The following is a 13,656-nucleotide window of genomic DNA, read 5'->3' on the forward strand; positions in this document are numbered from 1 at the left end:
CATCTCATGGGTCTTCAGGTCAGTCCAGGACAGACCCCTGACGTAACACTGACTCGTGTTGCCACACCCATTTCTCTAGTATGATGGGGGGGGTCATTCCTCTCACCACGTGATAATCCATGTACAACCATCTTTCTACAGTTCAAAATCTCATTCACTTTTAATTATTACACAATGGCCTCAGTACAATAAGATTTATTTATTTAAGACACTTTCATTTTATGGATTTTGATCAATAGTCCAGTGATTTTCAAGCATAAACAAATTCATAAATAAAGAGCTTTATTCCTACTAAAATTATCATATTTATTTCTCGTATAGATGGTTTGAAAAGGGATGTAGCGCACAACACTGGCACTGAGTTTCCATTTATAAAGGCAGAAGAGGAGAGACGTGATGCTTCTCTGGTGCTGAGTTAGCCAATCACAGGATACAATCGGAACTCAAATTGGTGTGTGTGTGTGTGTGTGTGTGTGTGTGTGTGTGTGTGTGTGTGTGTGTGTGTGTGTGTGTGTGTGTGTGTATTTCTGCTGCATATGTGCTTGAGGTCTGTGTGTGCATGGTTGTCTTTTATGTGAGTGTTTGTGCACATGTGCATCTGTGTATGTTTCTGCTCTACATGTGCTTTAGGTCTGTGTAGTGAGTGCCTATGTGCGAACATGAATTGTGCACATGTCCAAGTTCTGTGCCAATCTACTACATGGGTTTTGTATCCGTTAGAGTCTGGTGTACATTGTGTATCTGATCTTTATGTCGGACCTCTACAGATGCAACATGTTAGAAAAAGGTCAAGTTCAAATCTGGTATCTCACTGTGATTTCAGGTAAACTCTCAACAATGTTGGCACCAAAGTCATAAATCTCATAAGCAACAACAATCAAAATAACAGGATATCTGTGTCAAACTTGGAAATGTAGCAAAAATCCTGACATTTATTTATAATCACAATCATTATAACAGCAAATATCACACATATTCTTATACAGACTCACTTTCACACACACACTTCTAGAATTCCAGTTGGATTCTGCCTTTTTACAAGCTCAGTACAAGCCAAATAATTCTGCTGGTGAGACCACTCCCACAAATTAGCTTTCCATTCTTGGCAGTGGGTCTTGAATCCACAATCTTCAGAGCCAGATGCACAGCAATAGCGAAAGAGAATGAAAGAGAGTAACTCCACTAAGAAGAATCTTGTCATTGGGTCATGACTGAGTCTGATTGTATTACTTTATAAGTCTAGATAAAACAAAATGAGATTGCTATTACTTGTCTTGCTCCAGACAAAATTGGGTTAAGACCAAATTTAAGGAGGTAAAATTCTTCTATTCACTGCCTTGGGGGTTCTGCCAGAAGAGTCAAAGCTCCTTGGCATTCATGGTCAGCAGGAGGGCTTGAATGGGAACAAGAACCACAGTGTGCTCATCACCTGTGTTGGCCCACAATGGTCTGTTGGAAAGCTGGTGCCTACTCGTGTGTGGTGGGCAGAGGATGGGGCAAGGCCAAGCTACCTTGCCGAGACCCTGCAGACACCACTCCCAGCAAGGGGAGCAAACTGACTTGTTATTCAATCATCAGATCTCATGCAACAGCAGAGGGCAGCAAAAAGCCAAGTGGAGGCAGAAACAATCTCATTATTTGCATGGATTAGAGTTTCAGCTGTGTGGGTTCACTGTCCATTGTCAGGAGCAGTAACCCCACCAATGTGGGACTTAAACTGGTGATTCGGGGGGGGGGGGGGGCTGTGAGTCTTGAGCTGAGATCATGAGAGGATGTTGTAGGAATCCAGCAGTGTGTCGGACCCACTATTGTCACCAAGTGATTCACAGTCATAGATTTCCTTATCGGGAGACCAATCATTATGGATCAGTCATAACATCTCCTCCTCACTGACAGTCAAGGATGTGTGCTGAGCTCATGGCTCTACTCTGTCCAAACTCCTGTGGCTAGGCCCTGCTCAAATACCATCTACTTCATTAGGAGTTCGAGGAGACACAAGAAGGTGCATCCATCTTTAAAGACCCTCACCATCCGGGACATGTCTTCTTCTTGTTACTATCATCAGGGACGAGGATAGGAGACTTCTATCATCAGATTTCTGAACACACCATGAACTCTATCCAGTTGCCTTTTGCATTATTTATTTTGTAACTCTTAGTAACTTTTATGTAATGCAGAGTTCTGGGACCAGAAATTAAGTAATTTCACAACATATGTCAGTGATAATAAAACTGTGTTGCAGGGGAAAGAATTGTGAGGGCTAATAATTAATAAATAGTGATGTGTGTTGTTCTAATGTGGAAACAGGAAACCGCAGACTAAAGTAGAGACATTGAATGCAGCAGCGATGCTGCCCAAGTTTCAGGGACTTCACTAATTATGAAATAGCATGTCCTCATCATTGTGTCAGAAAATTGGATTTATTGCTATACCTGTGGTAATCATTTTATTCTGCAATTTGGAACTTGTCTGTTCCTCAATTAACTCTTCGTCTAGATGTCATTCTGTTGTCAAAATGTACTTTTACAGGTAATCTCATCAACTGAGAATGTAAAAGCTGCATCAAATTCATGTTCAGCTAGATCAGCTTTGTCTGGTTTCCTGGTGTTTAAATGGTTAATTTAATATCAGAGAAAGTATGCAGAATATAGCCTGAAACTCTTACTCTTCGCAGACATCCACAAAACAAATTACACCAAGGATTGACTGACAGGAATATGAGAATCCCAATGGCCCACCCTCCCCCTCCATGCACAAGTAAATGTCCTCCCCCTCAGCTTCCTCCAACACTTGCACCAGCAAAAGCACTGACACTGCTCCACCTCACCCCCGGCCAACATGCAAGCAATAGCATGGTGTGCATCGGTTTTTAATCGATTTGCCCATTATTTCAAATACCATCTCTGAGATCTTTCAGGTTGTTCCAAGAAACTGATTCTGAAATCTGATACTGATACAGCACGGCAACAGGCCTCGTCACGAACTAGCCTATACCAACCAAGATGCCCCATCCAAGCTTATCCCATTTCTCTAAAATTTTCCTATCCATTTACATCCAACTACCATTTAAAAGTTGTTTTTGTACCTAACTCAAGCAATTCCTCTGGCTGCTCATTCCACATGTATACTACAGTAAATGTGGCTGATCTGGTTCAGTTAGTTAATGGTGACAGCTCCAGGATGTTGATGGAAGGGACTCAATGACATCATTGAATCTCAGGGATAAGTGGATTGATGTGCTCTTGATGGAGGTGGTGATTGTCTGTGAATTATTTCCCACTTCTCAGCCTATGCCTGATTGGAGGAATGAAGTTCCTGCAACATTCACTCTTTCTTGTTCTATAGATGTCAAAAGAGAACCATTACTGTCATTGGCCCAAGACACTCAGTTTATTTCTGCCTCCGCGGACACAGCCTGACCTTCTGAAGATTTCTGTCCTTCTGGATAAAGCTTCTCACCTCAGTAATGCTCATCTCCATCTGTGTGGACATGATGGTGATGCTCTTCCGTTTACTGATCAACCATTTCCGTAATTCATCAACCACCTTCAATAAAATGAGAATGATACATTAGTCACACCCAGTTTTAATGAATTTTATTTCTACACAATAAAATTGTTTGATTCTTTGTGCTAATTGTGAATTTTGCACTTTTTTTCCATTTTCTGATATTTATTTTTGCAATGGTCCTCTCTATCTATTTTTGTAATGATGATGTAAGTGTCATAACACAGTTATGAGTGGTGAGAGAAACCTTTACACACTAACTATTATTTTGTAGCATGCTTTAAAGAATTTGTTAATTCCTACCTAGTAGAATAAAACTATCTTTCAATCACCCTTCAGAGTCCCAAGGCCAAGTAAGAATTACAATTTACGTAGTCGCTATGTCCCATTGGCACCTTCAGTGGATCACTCAGAGAGAAGGAAATCTCCAAGATACTCGGTCAGATAGGATTAGACTTTCCACATTGCCTCCCATGGAAGTAGTTCATGGAACTAATACTGGGACTGGAAAGTGCTTTGAGGCTTACAGGAAGCAGATTGCTCAGGTGTCATGCCAAACCACTAACATCAAAAGAAGAGGATAGATTCACATATCAAAAGTATAAATGAATGTGCAGAGGCAACTTAGGATCCAAGTACATAACTCTCCATGCTATCATCTTCAAGGATTTCTGAAACTGCATGTCAAGGGCTCCTTGTCCCTCAAAATTCCTTCAGAACATATCATTCATTGTGTATATCCAACCCTTACTTGTTCTCATCACTTCACACTTACCATCGTCAAATTCCATCTGCCACTATTCTGCCCATTTTGCTCACTGATCAAGGTCTGGCTGTAGCCTGAGACTGTGCTCTTCACTACCCACCACACCACCAAATTTCTTTTATCAAAGAGAAATGAAATCATGATCTTTGAAAAAACTTACAGAGGCAGAGAGCTTCTGGGTAAGGGGATGAAAGGTTATAAGGGGGGGGGGATGAAAATGAAGATTGGAGGTCACAATCACATCAGCCTGATCAGATTAAATGGTGAAGAAAACCTAAAGGACCATGTGGCTGACTCTTGCTTCAAATTCATGCTTCAGTAAAAGACGCTCTAACCATTCATCACTATGATGATTATATGTGGAGAGTAAGATCAGGAGGAGAAATTCATCGAGTTCCAGAGTCATAGAGCAATACAGTTTGGATAGAGGCCCTTCGACCCAACAAGCTCATGCCAACCATGATGCCCACCCGTTAGTTCCAAATTCCTGTGTTAGACCATGAGACACTGAAGCAGAATTAGTCCATTCGGCCCATTGAGTCTGCTCCTTTCAACCCCCAACCTTCCATGTGCATATACAAATACTTATTAAATTATACTACTGTACCTGCCTCAACCACTTTTTCTGGCAGCTTACTCCATATACTCACCATCCTCTACCACTCAGGTCAGTTTTTAAATTTTTCCCCTCTCACCCTAAATCTATGCCCCCTAGTTCGGGTCTCCCCAACCCTCTGGAAAAGACTTATCACCCATCTTATACAGTATATGTTTCTCATACTTTTAAACATTTCTGCAAGGTTGACTCTCATTTTCCTACATTCCAAGGAATAGAGACCTAAACTGGTCAACCTCTCCATATAACTCAGGCCCTCTAATCCAGAAACATCTTCAAATATTGTCTGAGCTCTTTCCAATTTAACTACTGATAACAGGGTGACCAGAAGTATACACAGTATTCCAATTGCATCCTCACCAACAACTTATGAAACTGCAAAATAATGTTCAATCTCCAATGCTCATTGCCCTGACTAATGAAGGCCAGTGTGCCAAATGCCTTTTTCGCCACCTTGTCCGCCTCTGACACAGCTTTCAAACTCATACTCATAGGTTCCTCTGTTTCTTTATGTCCCGAGTGCCCAACCATTCACAATATGTGTCCTTAGGGAAGATATTCTTACCCGGCGATTGCAAACGCAGTAAATAAGGAAAACGAACAGACCCTGGAGACTGTTGATGACCGTGAATAAGTGGGAGAACACTGCAGTGCTCTTATCAACTTGAAATATTCCAAAGATCCACGTGGTTCCCAAAACAAACATCCGTGCTGCAGCTTTAATGGTTAGGGTTCTGTAGAGAAGAAGGAAAAAGAAACCAGGAATACCAGGAACCAGAAAAGCACAGGAATGAAGAAATTCCCTTCATGTGGGATCTTTCATACCCACAGGACTTTCTCAACAGCCAACAGCATATTCTTGTGTTTATTGGATCCATTGTGGGCCCCAGGCATCACTGGAAAGGATATTGCTTATTGCATCAAAACTGCCCTTGAGAAGGCGGTGGTGTGTCACTGCCTGGAAGTGCTGCTTTCCTTCTGGTGCAGGTGCTCCCATGAAATGGTGGGAAAATGAGTCCCAGGATTTAGACCCAGTCACGGCAGAGGACCAGTGATATATTGCCAATTCAGAATGCTGTGCTACATAAGTCATGAAGTAGGTGTAGAAATTACCACTTTGAATCTTCCCTGTGATTTGGTAAAATCGTGGTTGGTCTAATCTTGGTTTCCACAATACTCACCTGCTCTCTACAAACCCATTGACTCTCCCATAGCTCAAATATTTGTCAATTTCTGTCTTTCAAATATTCAATAACTCCATACCTGCATCACTCTGGGGTACAGATTTACAATCTTTCAAGGTAAGAAGTCCCTCATGATTCGATTTTCAAAAGTGTCACCTCCATCCGGAAACTGTTCTTTGCTCTAAATGCCCCGTCATCTGCTCAACATCTTCTCTATCCCCTTCATAATCATCTGTTTTCAAAGTGGGCCCTTTGCACCCTTCTAAACTATAATGAGTGAAGTTCCATTCTGCTTAAATGTCTCTCGAACATCAAGCTATCCAGCCTAGGGATCAGCCTGGTAAACCTTCACCACAGCGCACACCAGTCAATTTGTGCACATAACCAAGAATGGATCCTGAGGGTGAGTGGGTAGAAGCCTTCAGAGCTGCTGAGAATCACCTCATCTGTCTATGCAATCTATCCCCAGAAGGAGTACTTCTGCCATAATGTCCAAATGCCTTCTGAAAACCCAATGGTTCCTCCTTCTCAACCTTATTTATTATTAGATTGTCGATAGGAAACATGACTTTCCCTTCATGATACAATGTTGGCTCTGCTAGGTCATGCTCAGATTATTGAAGTGCCTTCTGAGTGAGACCTTAATGCTGTGTCCCATCTTCTGTTGATATCATCAATTTTACATTGTCTTTGCACCCATTCCTAGTCATTGGGTTTGAGGGTTAAGTGGCAGCAACTATGTCAGTCCTAACACTGTTCTCACATGGCATGTACATAAGAAGATTTCCACATGCAATCTCTGACCAATGATCTGAACTCTGGCCGACTAGCTCCCCACTTCCAATGTCACCATGCGCAGAGATCAGCACCATGGACAGAAGCCCTTCCTGGGAAATTGCTAATTGTCACCCCACTTACTCACCAGGGATCAAATGTAAAACAATATAATTCTAATATAAAAGATAAAGTTAATTTGCTGCTTCAAAACAACAAATATCATGACATACACCCAGTAGTCACTTCATTAGGCACATCCGTAAACCTGTTCATTAATTCAAGTATACAGTTGAAGTCAGAAGTTTACATACACCTTTGCTGAATACATTTAAACTCAATTTTTCACAATTCCTGACATTTGATCCTAGAAAACATTCCCTGTCTTAGGTCAGTTAGGATCACTACTTTAGTCTAAGAATGTGGAATGTCAGAATAATAATAGAGAGAATGATTCATTTCAACTTCTATTTCTTTCATCACTTCCCAGTGGGTCAGAAGTTTACTTACACTTTGCTAGTATTTGGTAGCATTGCCTTTGAATTGTTTAACTTGGGTCAAACATTTTGGGCAGCCTTCCACAAGCTTCTCACAACAAGTTGCTGGAATTTTGTTCCATTCCTCCAGACAGAACTGGTGTAACCGAGTCAGGTTTGTAGGCCTCCTTGCTCGCACATGCTATTTCTGTTCTGCCCACAAATCTTCTATTGGATTGAGGTCAGGGCTTTGTGCTGGCCACTCCAATACTTTGACTTTGTTGTCCTTAAGCAATTTTGCTACAACTTTGGAGATATGCTTGGGGTCATAGTCCATTTGGAAGACCCACTTGCGACCGAGCTTTAACTTCCTGGCTGATGTCTTGAGGTGTTGCATCAATATATCCACATAATTTTCCTTCCTCATTATGCCATCTATTTTGTGAAGTGCACCAGTCCTTCCTTCAGCGAAGCACTCCCATAACATGATGCTGCCACCCCCACGCTTCACGGTTGGGATGGTGTTCTTCAGCTTGCAAGCCTTACCCATTTTAATCCAAACATAATTATGGTCATTATTGCCAAACAGTTCAATTTTTGTTTCATCAGACCAGAGGACATTTCTCCAAAAAGTCCCCATGTGCACTTACAAACTGTAGTCTGGCTTTTTTATGGTGGTTTTGGAGCAGTGGCTTCTTCCTTGCTGAGCAGCCTTTCAGGTTATGTCGATATCGGACTCGTTTTACTCTGGATATGGATACTTGTCTATCTGTTTCCTCCAGCATCTTCACAAGGTCCTTTGCTGTTGTTCTGGGATTGATTTGCACTTTTTGCCCCAAAGTACTTTCATCTCTAGGAGACAGAATGCATCTGCTTCCTGAGCGGTATGACGGCTGCGTGGTCCCATGGCGTTTATACTTGCGTACTATTATTTGTACAGATGAATGTGGTACCTTCAGCTGTTTGGAAATTGCTCCCAAGGATGAACCAGACTTGACATCATTTTCTGACCTCAATCCGATAGAAGATTTGTGGGCAGAACAGAAAAAGCATGTGCGAGCAAGCAGGCCTACAAACCTGACTCAGTTACACCAGTTCTGTCTGGAGGAATGGAACAAAATTCCAGCAACTTAATGTGAGAAGCTTGTGGAAGGTGACTCAAAACGTTTGACCCAAGTTAAACAATTTAAAGGCAATGCTACCAAATACTAACAAAGTGTGAGTAAACTTCTGACCCACTAGGAAAGTGATGAAAGAGATAAAAGCTGAAATAAATCATTCTCTCTACTATTATTCTGACATTCCACATTCTTAAATGTATTCTAGATTTAAATGTCAGGAATTGTGAAAAACTGAGTTTAAATGTATTTGGCTAAGGTGTATGGAAAATTCTGACTTCAACTGTATAATCAGCCAATCACATGGCAACAATTCAATGCATAAAAGCAAGAAGGCATGCTCTATAGTTTCAGTTGTTAATCAGAATGGGGAAGAAACCTGATGTAAGTAACTTTAGCTGTAGAATAACAGTTGGTGCCAGATGGGGTGGCTTGAGTATCTCAGTAACTGCTGATATCCTGGGATTTTCATGCACAACAGTATCTAGAGTTTACAGAGAACAGTGCAAATTTTGTTTTATAAAAATCCAGTGAGTGGCAGTTCTGTGGGCATAAACACTTTATTAATGATAGCGGTCAGAGGGGAATGAGCAGCCTGGTTGAAGATGAAAGGAACGTAACTGTAACTCAAATAACCATGCATTATAACAGTGATGTTCGGCAAAGATTCTTCAAACACACAACACATCAAACCTTGAAGCAGATGAGCTACAGCAGCAGAATATGTTGGTGTATGTAATAGACATGCCTAATAAAGCAACCACTAGTATGTCAGTGATAGTGACGTTTTTCAGTGCTAACAAACCTGATTCTGATTCTGAAAGGTGAGGTATGTGCAAGGAGATCTTGGTGTCCCCTCCCTACAATTATCCAAAGAGGATACAAGTGCATATATTTACTTTGTAACATCAAGGATGCCTAAGGCATTTGGGACCTAGCCACATGGGTCATGTGCTGTTGGCTCTCAGTAGGAGTGTCTCTGTGTTTTGCCAGGTCACGAACAACAGCAGCTTCCATGCCAGGACTCTGCCCCATGACAGGGTCCCATGAGGCTGGGCTAGTGATGGACACATAGTGGACCATAGAACAGAGAACAGGCACAGTGCAGACCCAGTCACAGCAGAGAAGCAGTAATATATCGCCAATTCAGGGATGCTGTGCTACATAAGACACAAAGCAGGTGTAGAATCTGAATTGCCACTTTGAATCTTCCCTGTGATTTGGTAAAATCGTGTTTGCTCTAATCATGGTTTCCACAATACTCAAGATGCTGTGCTAAACTTTTAACCTACTCCAAGATTAAGCTAACCCTTCTCTCCCACATAGGGCTTCATTTTTCTTTCATCCATGTGCCTTTCTAAGAGTCTTTCAAATGTTCCTAATGTACCCCCCTCTACCACCACCCTGATAATGTGTTCCACACTCCCACCACTCTCTGTGTGAACAAGTTACCTCCAAGATTGCACCCCACCCTCTACCCAATACTCTTCCTCCAATCACATTAAATCATGCCATCTCGTATTAGCCATTGTTGCTCTGGGAGGAAGATGCTGGCTGTCCACTCCATGCCTCATATCATCTTATATACATCCATCAAGTCACTTACTTGGTTTCCTTAAGCTTCGACACCTCCTTGTTGCGCGAGTTGAAATGGCGTCTCAGTGAGTAGAGAGCGGAAAATAAAAGGACTGTATTGACCTGGAGAGAGATAAAGAGAGAGTGCGAGAGAGGGAGAGATTGCAAGAAAGAAAGAGTGTGTGAGAGAGAGAGTGCGAGAGAATGATGGAGGGAAAAAGCGAGACAAGAGTGAGAGAAATGCTGATTTTCATTAGCAAGGCATAACGGATTTCCCAAATTGCACTTTGATTTCACTCCTCCTACTTTCTATTCTCACTCACTGACACTCACACTTACTCCTCAATGATTATTGGTTTTACCCATGACACTCTCTCTTTCTTTATCTAAAATTCTCCCTGTCCGCACAGAATTCTGGAGGAGCTCAATGGGCCAGCAGCATCTATGGAAAGGTGTTTTGGGCTGAGACATTTCAGCAGCTCTGGGGAGATTTAGACTTGTTCAGGGTAGCCCTACTTGGAAGAGACTTAGCAGTGTGGTAATCGAATGCTGGAAATCTAAGCAACACACGGAGAATGGTGCCAAAGGGTCTTGGCCCGAAACGTTGACGGTACTTTTTTCCCATAGATGCTGCCTGACCTGCTGAGTTCCTCCAGCATTTTGTGTGAGTTGCTTGGATTTGTAGCATCTGCAGAATTTCTCTTGTTTCTGCTTGTCCCCCATGTCTCCCCCTAAGACTCTCCACTCATACATTTTGGAAAACCAACATTCTTCCAGGGGGTGGGAATTTCCACAGAATCCAGATGCACTGGCATGACTAGGAAACCCAGGAGAGGAATTAACTGGGAATTGTTCACCCTCAACCACAATGCTGAGTCAGTGGGATCTGTGAGCTGGGAATTCCAGGCCAGAAGGTTGGGAAGCAGGCCCCACTTTCTCTGCTTCTTTCCTCCATCCTGCTCTGAATCAATGACCCGGTGCCCCTCAACCTGCCTATTCCTCCTCACTGCTCTTCTTAATTATGCAGTGAAACACAACCAAACCCAAGGACTAGGCCCACCCTAATCAGTGATAAATAATAGGATGATGAAGTTGGTGGAAAGAGATACCATACTTCAACAACAGGAATTGCTTTTAGATCAAAATCTTTCATTATCTCCAAAGTGTGAAGTATTTGACAAACTGTCCCAACACTTGGGGTAAAGTGGTATCTAATCTGTAAATGTGCCGATGTCTCAAAGGGACGAAAGCAACCATGAAGATTCTGTTATCACTGGGCCCAGTGCACACACGACTCAGAGAGGGTCTGGGGAGGGGCAAATAATGGAGGGAACTACCCAGGATGTGCAGGCTGGGTGCATCTTTTGTGTTGGTCAGTGGCTGGAGTTGAGGATAACACAGGGTTGGAGTTGTTAGGGGCAATGGCTCAGGGTTAGGAGAGGAAGCTCAGGGTTAGGAGAAAGGGTTGTAAATTTAGTGGGCTCCATCTTGGGCACTAGCCTACAAAGTAACCAGGACACCTTCAAGGAGAGATGTCTCAGAAAGGCCGCGTCCATTATTAAGGACCTCCAGCACCCATGCCCTTCTCTCACTGTTACCATCAGTAGGAGGTACAGAAGCCTGAAGGCGCACACTCAGTGGTTCAGGGACAGCTTCTTCCCCCGGCATCTGATTCCTAAATGGACATTGAACCCATGAACACTACCTCTCTTTTTTAATATATTATTTCTGGTACTGCACGATTTTTAATTAATTCAATATACGTAAACTGTAATTGATTTAATTATTTACTAGTACTATTTTATTTTTTTCTTCTTCTATCATGTATTGCGTTAAACTGCTGCTGCCAAGTTAACAAATTTCACAATACATGCAGGTGATAAACCTGATTCTGATTCTGAAAGCAACAGATCAGAGGTCAAAGGCCAGCCCCTAGGTCAGAGGTGCGATTCACACACACCTGAGGGCCAGGTTCACTGATATTTCTTCAGTTATCAAATGTGCTGACCACGCTGAGTGTCAGACACATTAACATTGAGAGGACACGATGCTTCTCACAGTCCATGAGTGATTCGTGAGGGGTTGCTACACTGGACACAGCCCCACAGCAGAGATAGATAGATAGATAGATACTTTATTCATCCCCATGGGGAAATTCAACATTTTTTCCAATGTCCCATACACTTGTTGTAGCAAAAACTCATTACATACAATACTTAACTCAGTAATAATATGATATGCATCTAAATCACTAACTCAAAAAGCATTAATAATAGCTTTAAAAAAAAGTTCTTAAGTCCTGGCAGTTGAATTGTAAAGCCTAATGGCATTGGGGAGTATTGACCTCTTCATCCTGTCTGAGGAGCATTGCATCGACAGTAACCTGTCGCTGAAACTGCTTCTCTGTCTCTGGATGGTGCTATGTAGAGGATGTTCAGGGTTTTCCATAATTGACCGTAGCCTACTCAGCGCCCTTCGCTCAGCTACCGATGTTAAACTCTCCAGTACTTTGCCCACGACAGAGCCCGCCTTCCTTATCAGCTTATTAAGACGTGAGGCGTCCTTCTTCTTAATGCTTCCTCCCCAACACGCCACCACAAAGAAGAGGGCGCTCTCAACAACTGACCTATAGAACATCTTCAGCATCTCACTGCAGACATTGAATGACGCCAACCTTCTAAGGAAGTACAGTCGACTCTGTGCCTTCCTGCACAAGGCATCTGTGTTGGCAGTCCAGTCTAGCTTCTCGTCCAACTGTACTCCCAGATACTTGTAGGTCTTAACCTGCTCCACACATTCTCCATTAATGATCATTAATGGTCAAGGCACCACCCTTGACTGTGGTCCTTCCCCACTGAGCTTTTGCAGTGTCTGCACCGAGCTTCAGTGCATCCCCCAAGCTCGTCCTTCTCAACCCTGGACACCGAGAGACTCCAGAGCACAGTGATATCTGGTGTCTGTGAACCCTGGGCATAGAGACACACCATGTAGACACACACAGGGGCCTGAAAGTGAAGCACACAACAAGAGAGAACCCTGGTCTGGAATGGCTGGTGTGTAGAGAGAAACAGGAAGCTTACCAGAATCAGGAAACAGACCGGGCCCTGGAAACTCCAGTTAAATCCCAACTCGTGCTTCAACCAACAGCTGTGAAGATGGAAGAGTTTTGTCACTGGGTGGCAGTCAGTTTGTGAAATACATTGAGAACATCAGCGGATCTACAGTGTAGGAAATTGGCAGCCAATCTCTGCATGGCAAGATCCCAAACAATAGCCGTGCACTGATGACCAATCAATGCCATTGGTTAAGGGACGTTGGCCTGAATGTGGGGGAAAATGGCCTGTGCTCTTCGTTGATATAGTTTTGTTTGATAAGTTCTGTCCGTCTGAAACTACAGACAGGACTTGGCTGTGATATCTCCTCCAATGACAGCACCAGTGACAATGTGACTCCCCCTCAGTTCTGTACTGGAGCTCAACCTCTGTCCAAAGGGTTGGACATCTGACATCATCAAGTGTTTCGAGAGGCTCGTCATGAGGCACATCAAGACCCTGCTTCCCCCTTCACTGGACCCCCTGCAGTTCGCGTATCGTCTCAACCGCTTAACAGATGACACATTCGCCCCACCCTCTATCTGGCC

At 42.9% G+C, this 13,656-nt stretch overlaps 1 protein-coding gene across 1 annotated transcript in view; it reads right to left on the bottom strand.

Moving 5' to 3' along the window:
* Positions 1-269: 269 nt before the first annotated feature.
* LOC140739661 (uncharacterized) overlaps positions 270-13,656 on the bottom strand; it is a 329,689-nt gene continuing 316,302 nt past the window's right edge. Inside the window, exons 22-26 of the mRNA XM_073068035.1 lie at positions 13,097-13,163; positions 10,048-10,139; positions 5,455-5,623; positions 3,460-3,546; positions 270-1,239 (exon numbers count right to left, since the gene is read on the bottom strand). Coding sequence (XP_072924136.1) covers positions 1,198-1,239; positions 3,460-3,546; positions 5,455-5,623; positions 10,048-10,139; positions 13,097-13,163 — 457 coding nt within the window. The 3' untranslated portion in view covers positions 270-1,197. The remainder of the gene's footprint in view (positions 1,240-3,459; positions 3,547-5,454; positions 5,624-10,047; positions 10,140-13,096; positions 13,164-13,656) is intronic.

The sequence above is a fragment of the Hemitrygon akajei genome, chromosome 16 (genome assembly GCF_048418815.1).
Source record: "Hemitrygon akajei chromosome 16, sHemAka1.3, whole genome shotgun sequence".
NCBI lineage: Eukaryota > Metazoa > Chordata > Chondrichthyes > Myliobatiformes > Dasyatidae > Hemitrygon > Hemitrygon akajei.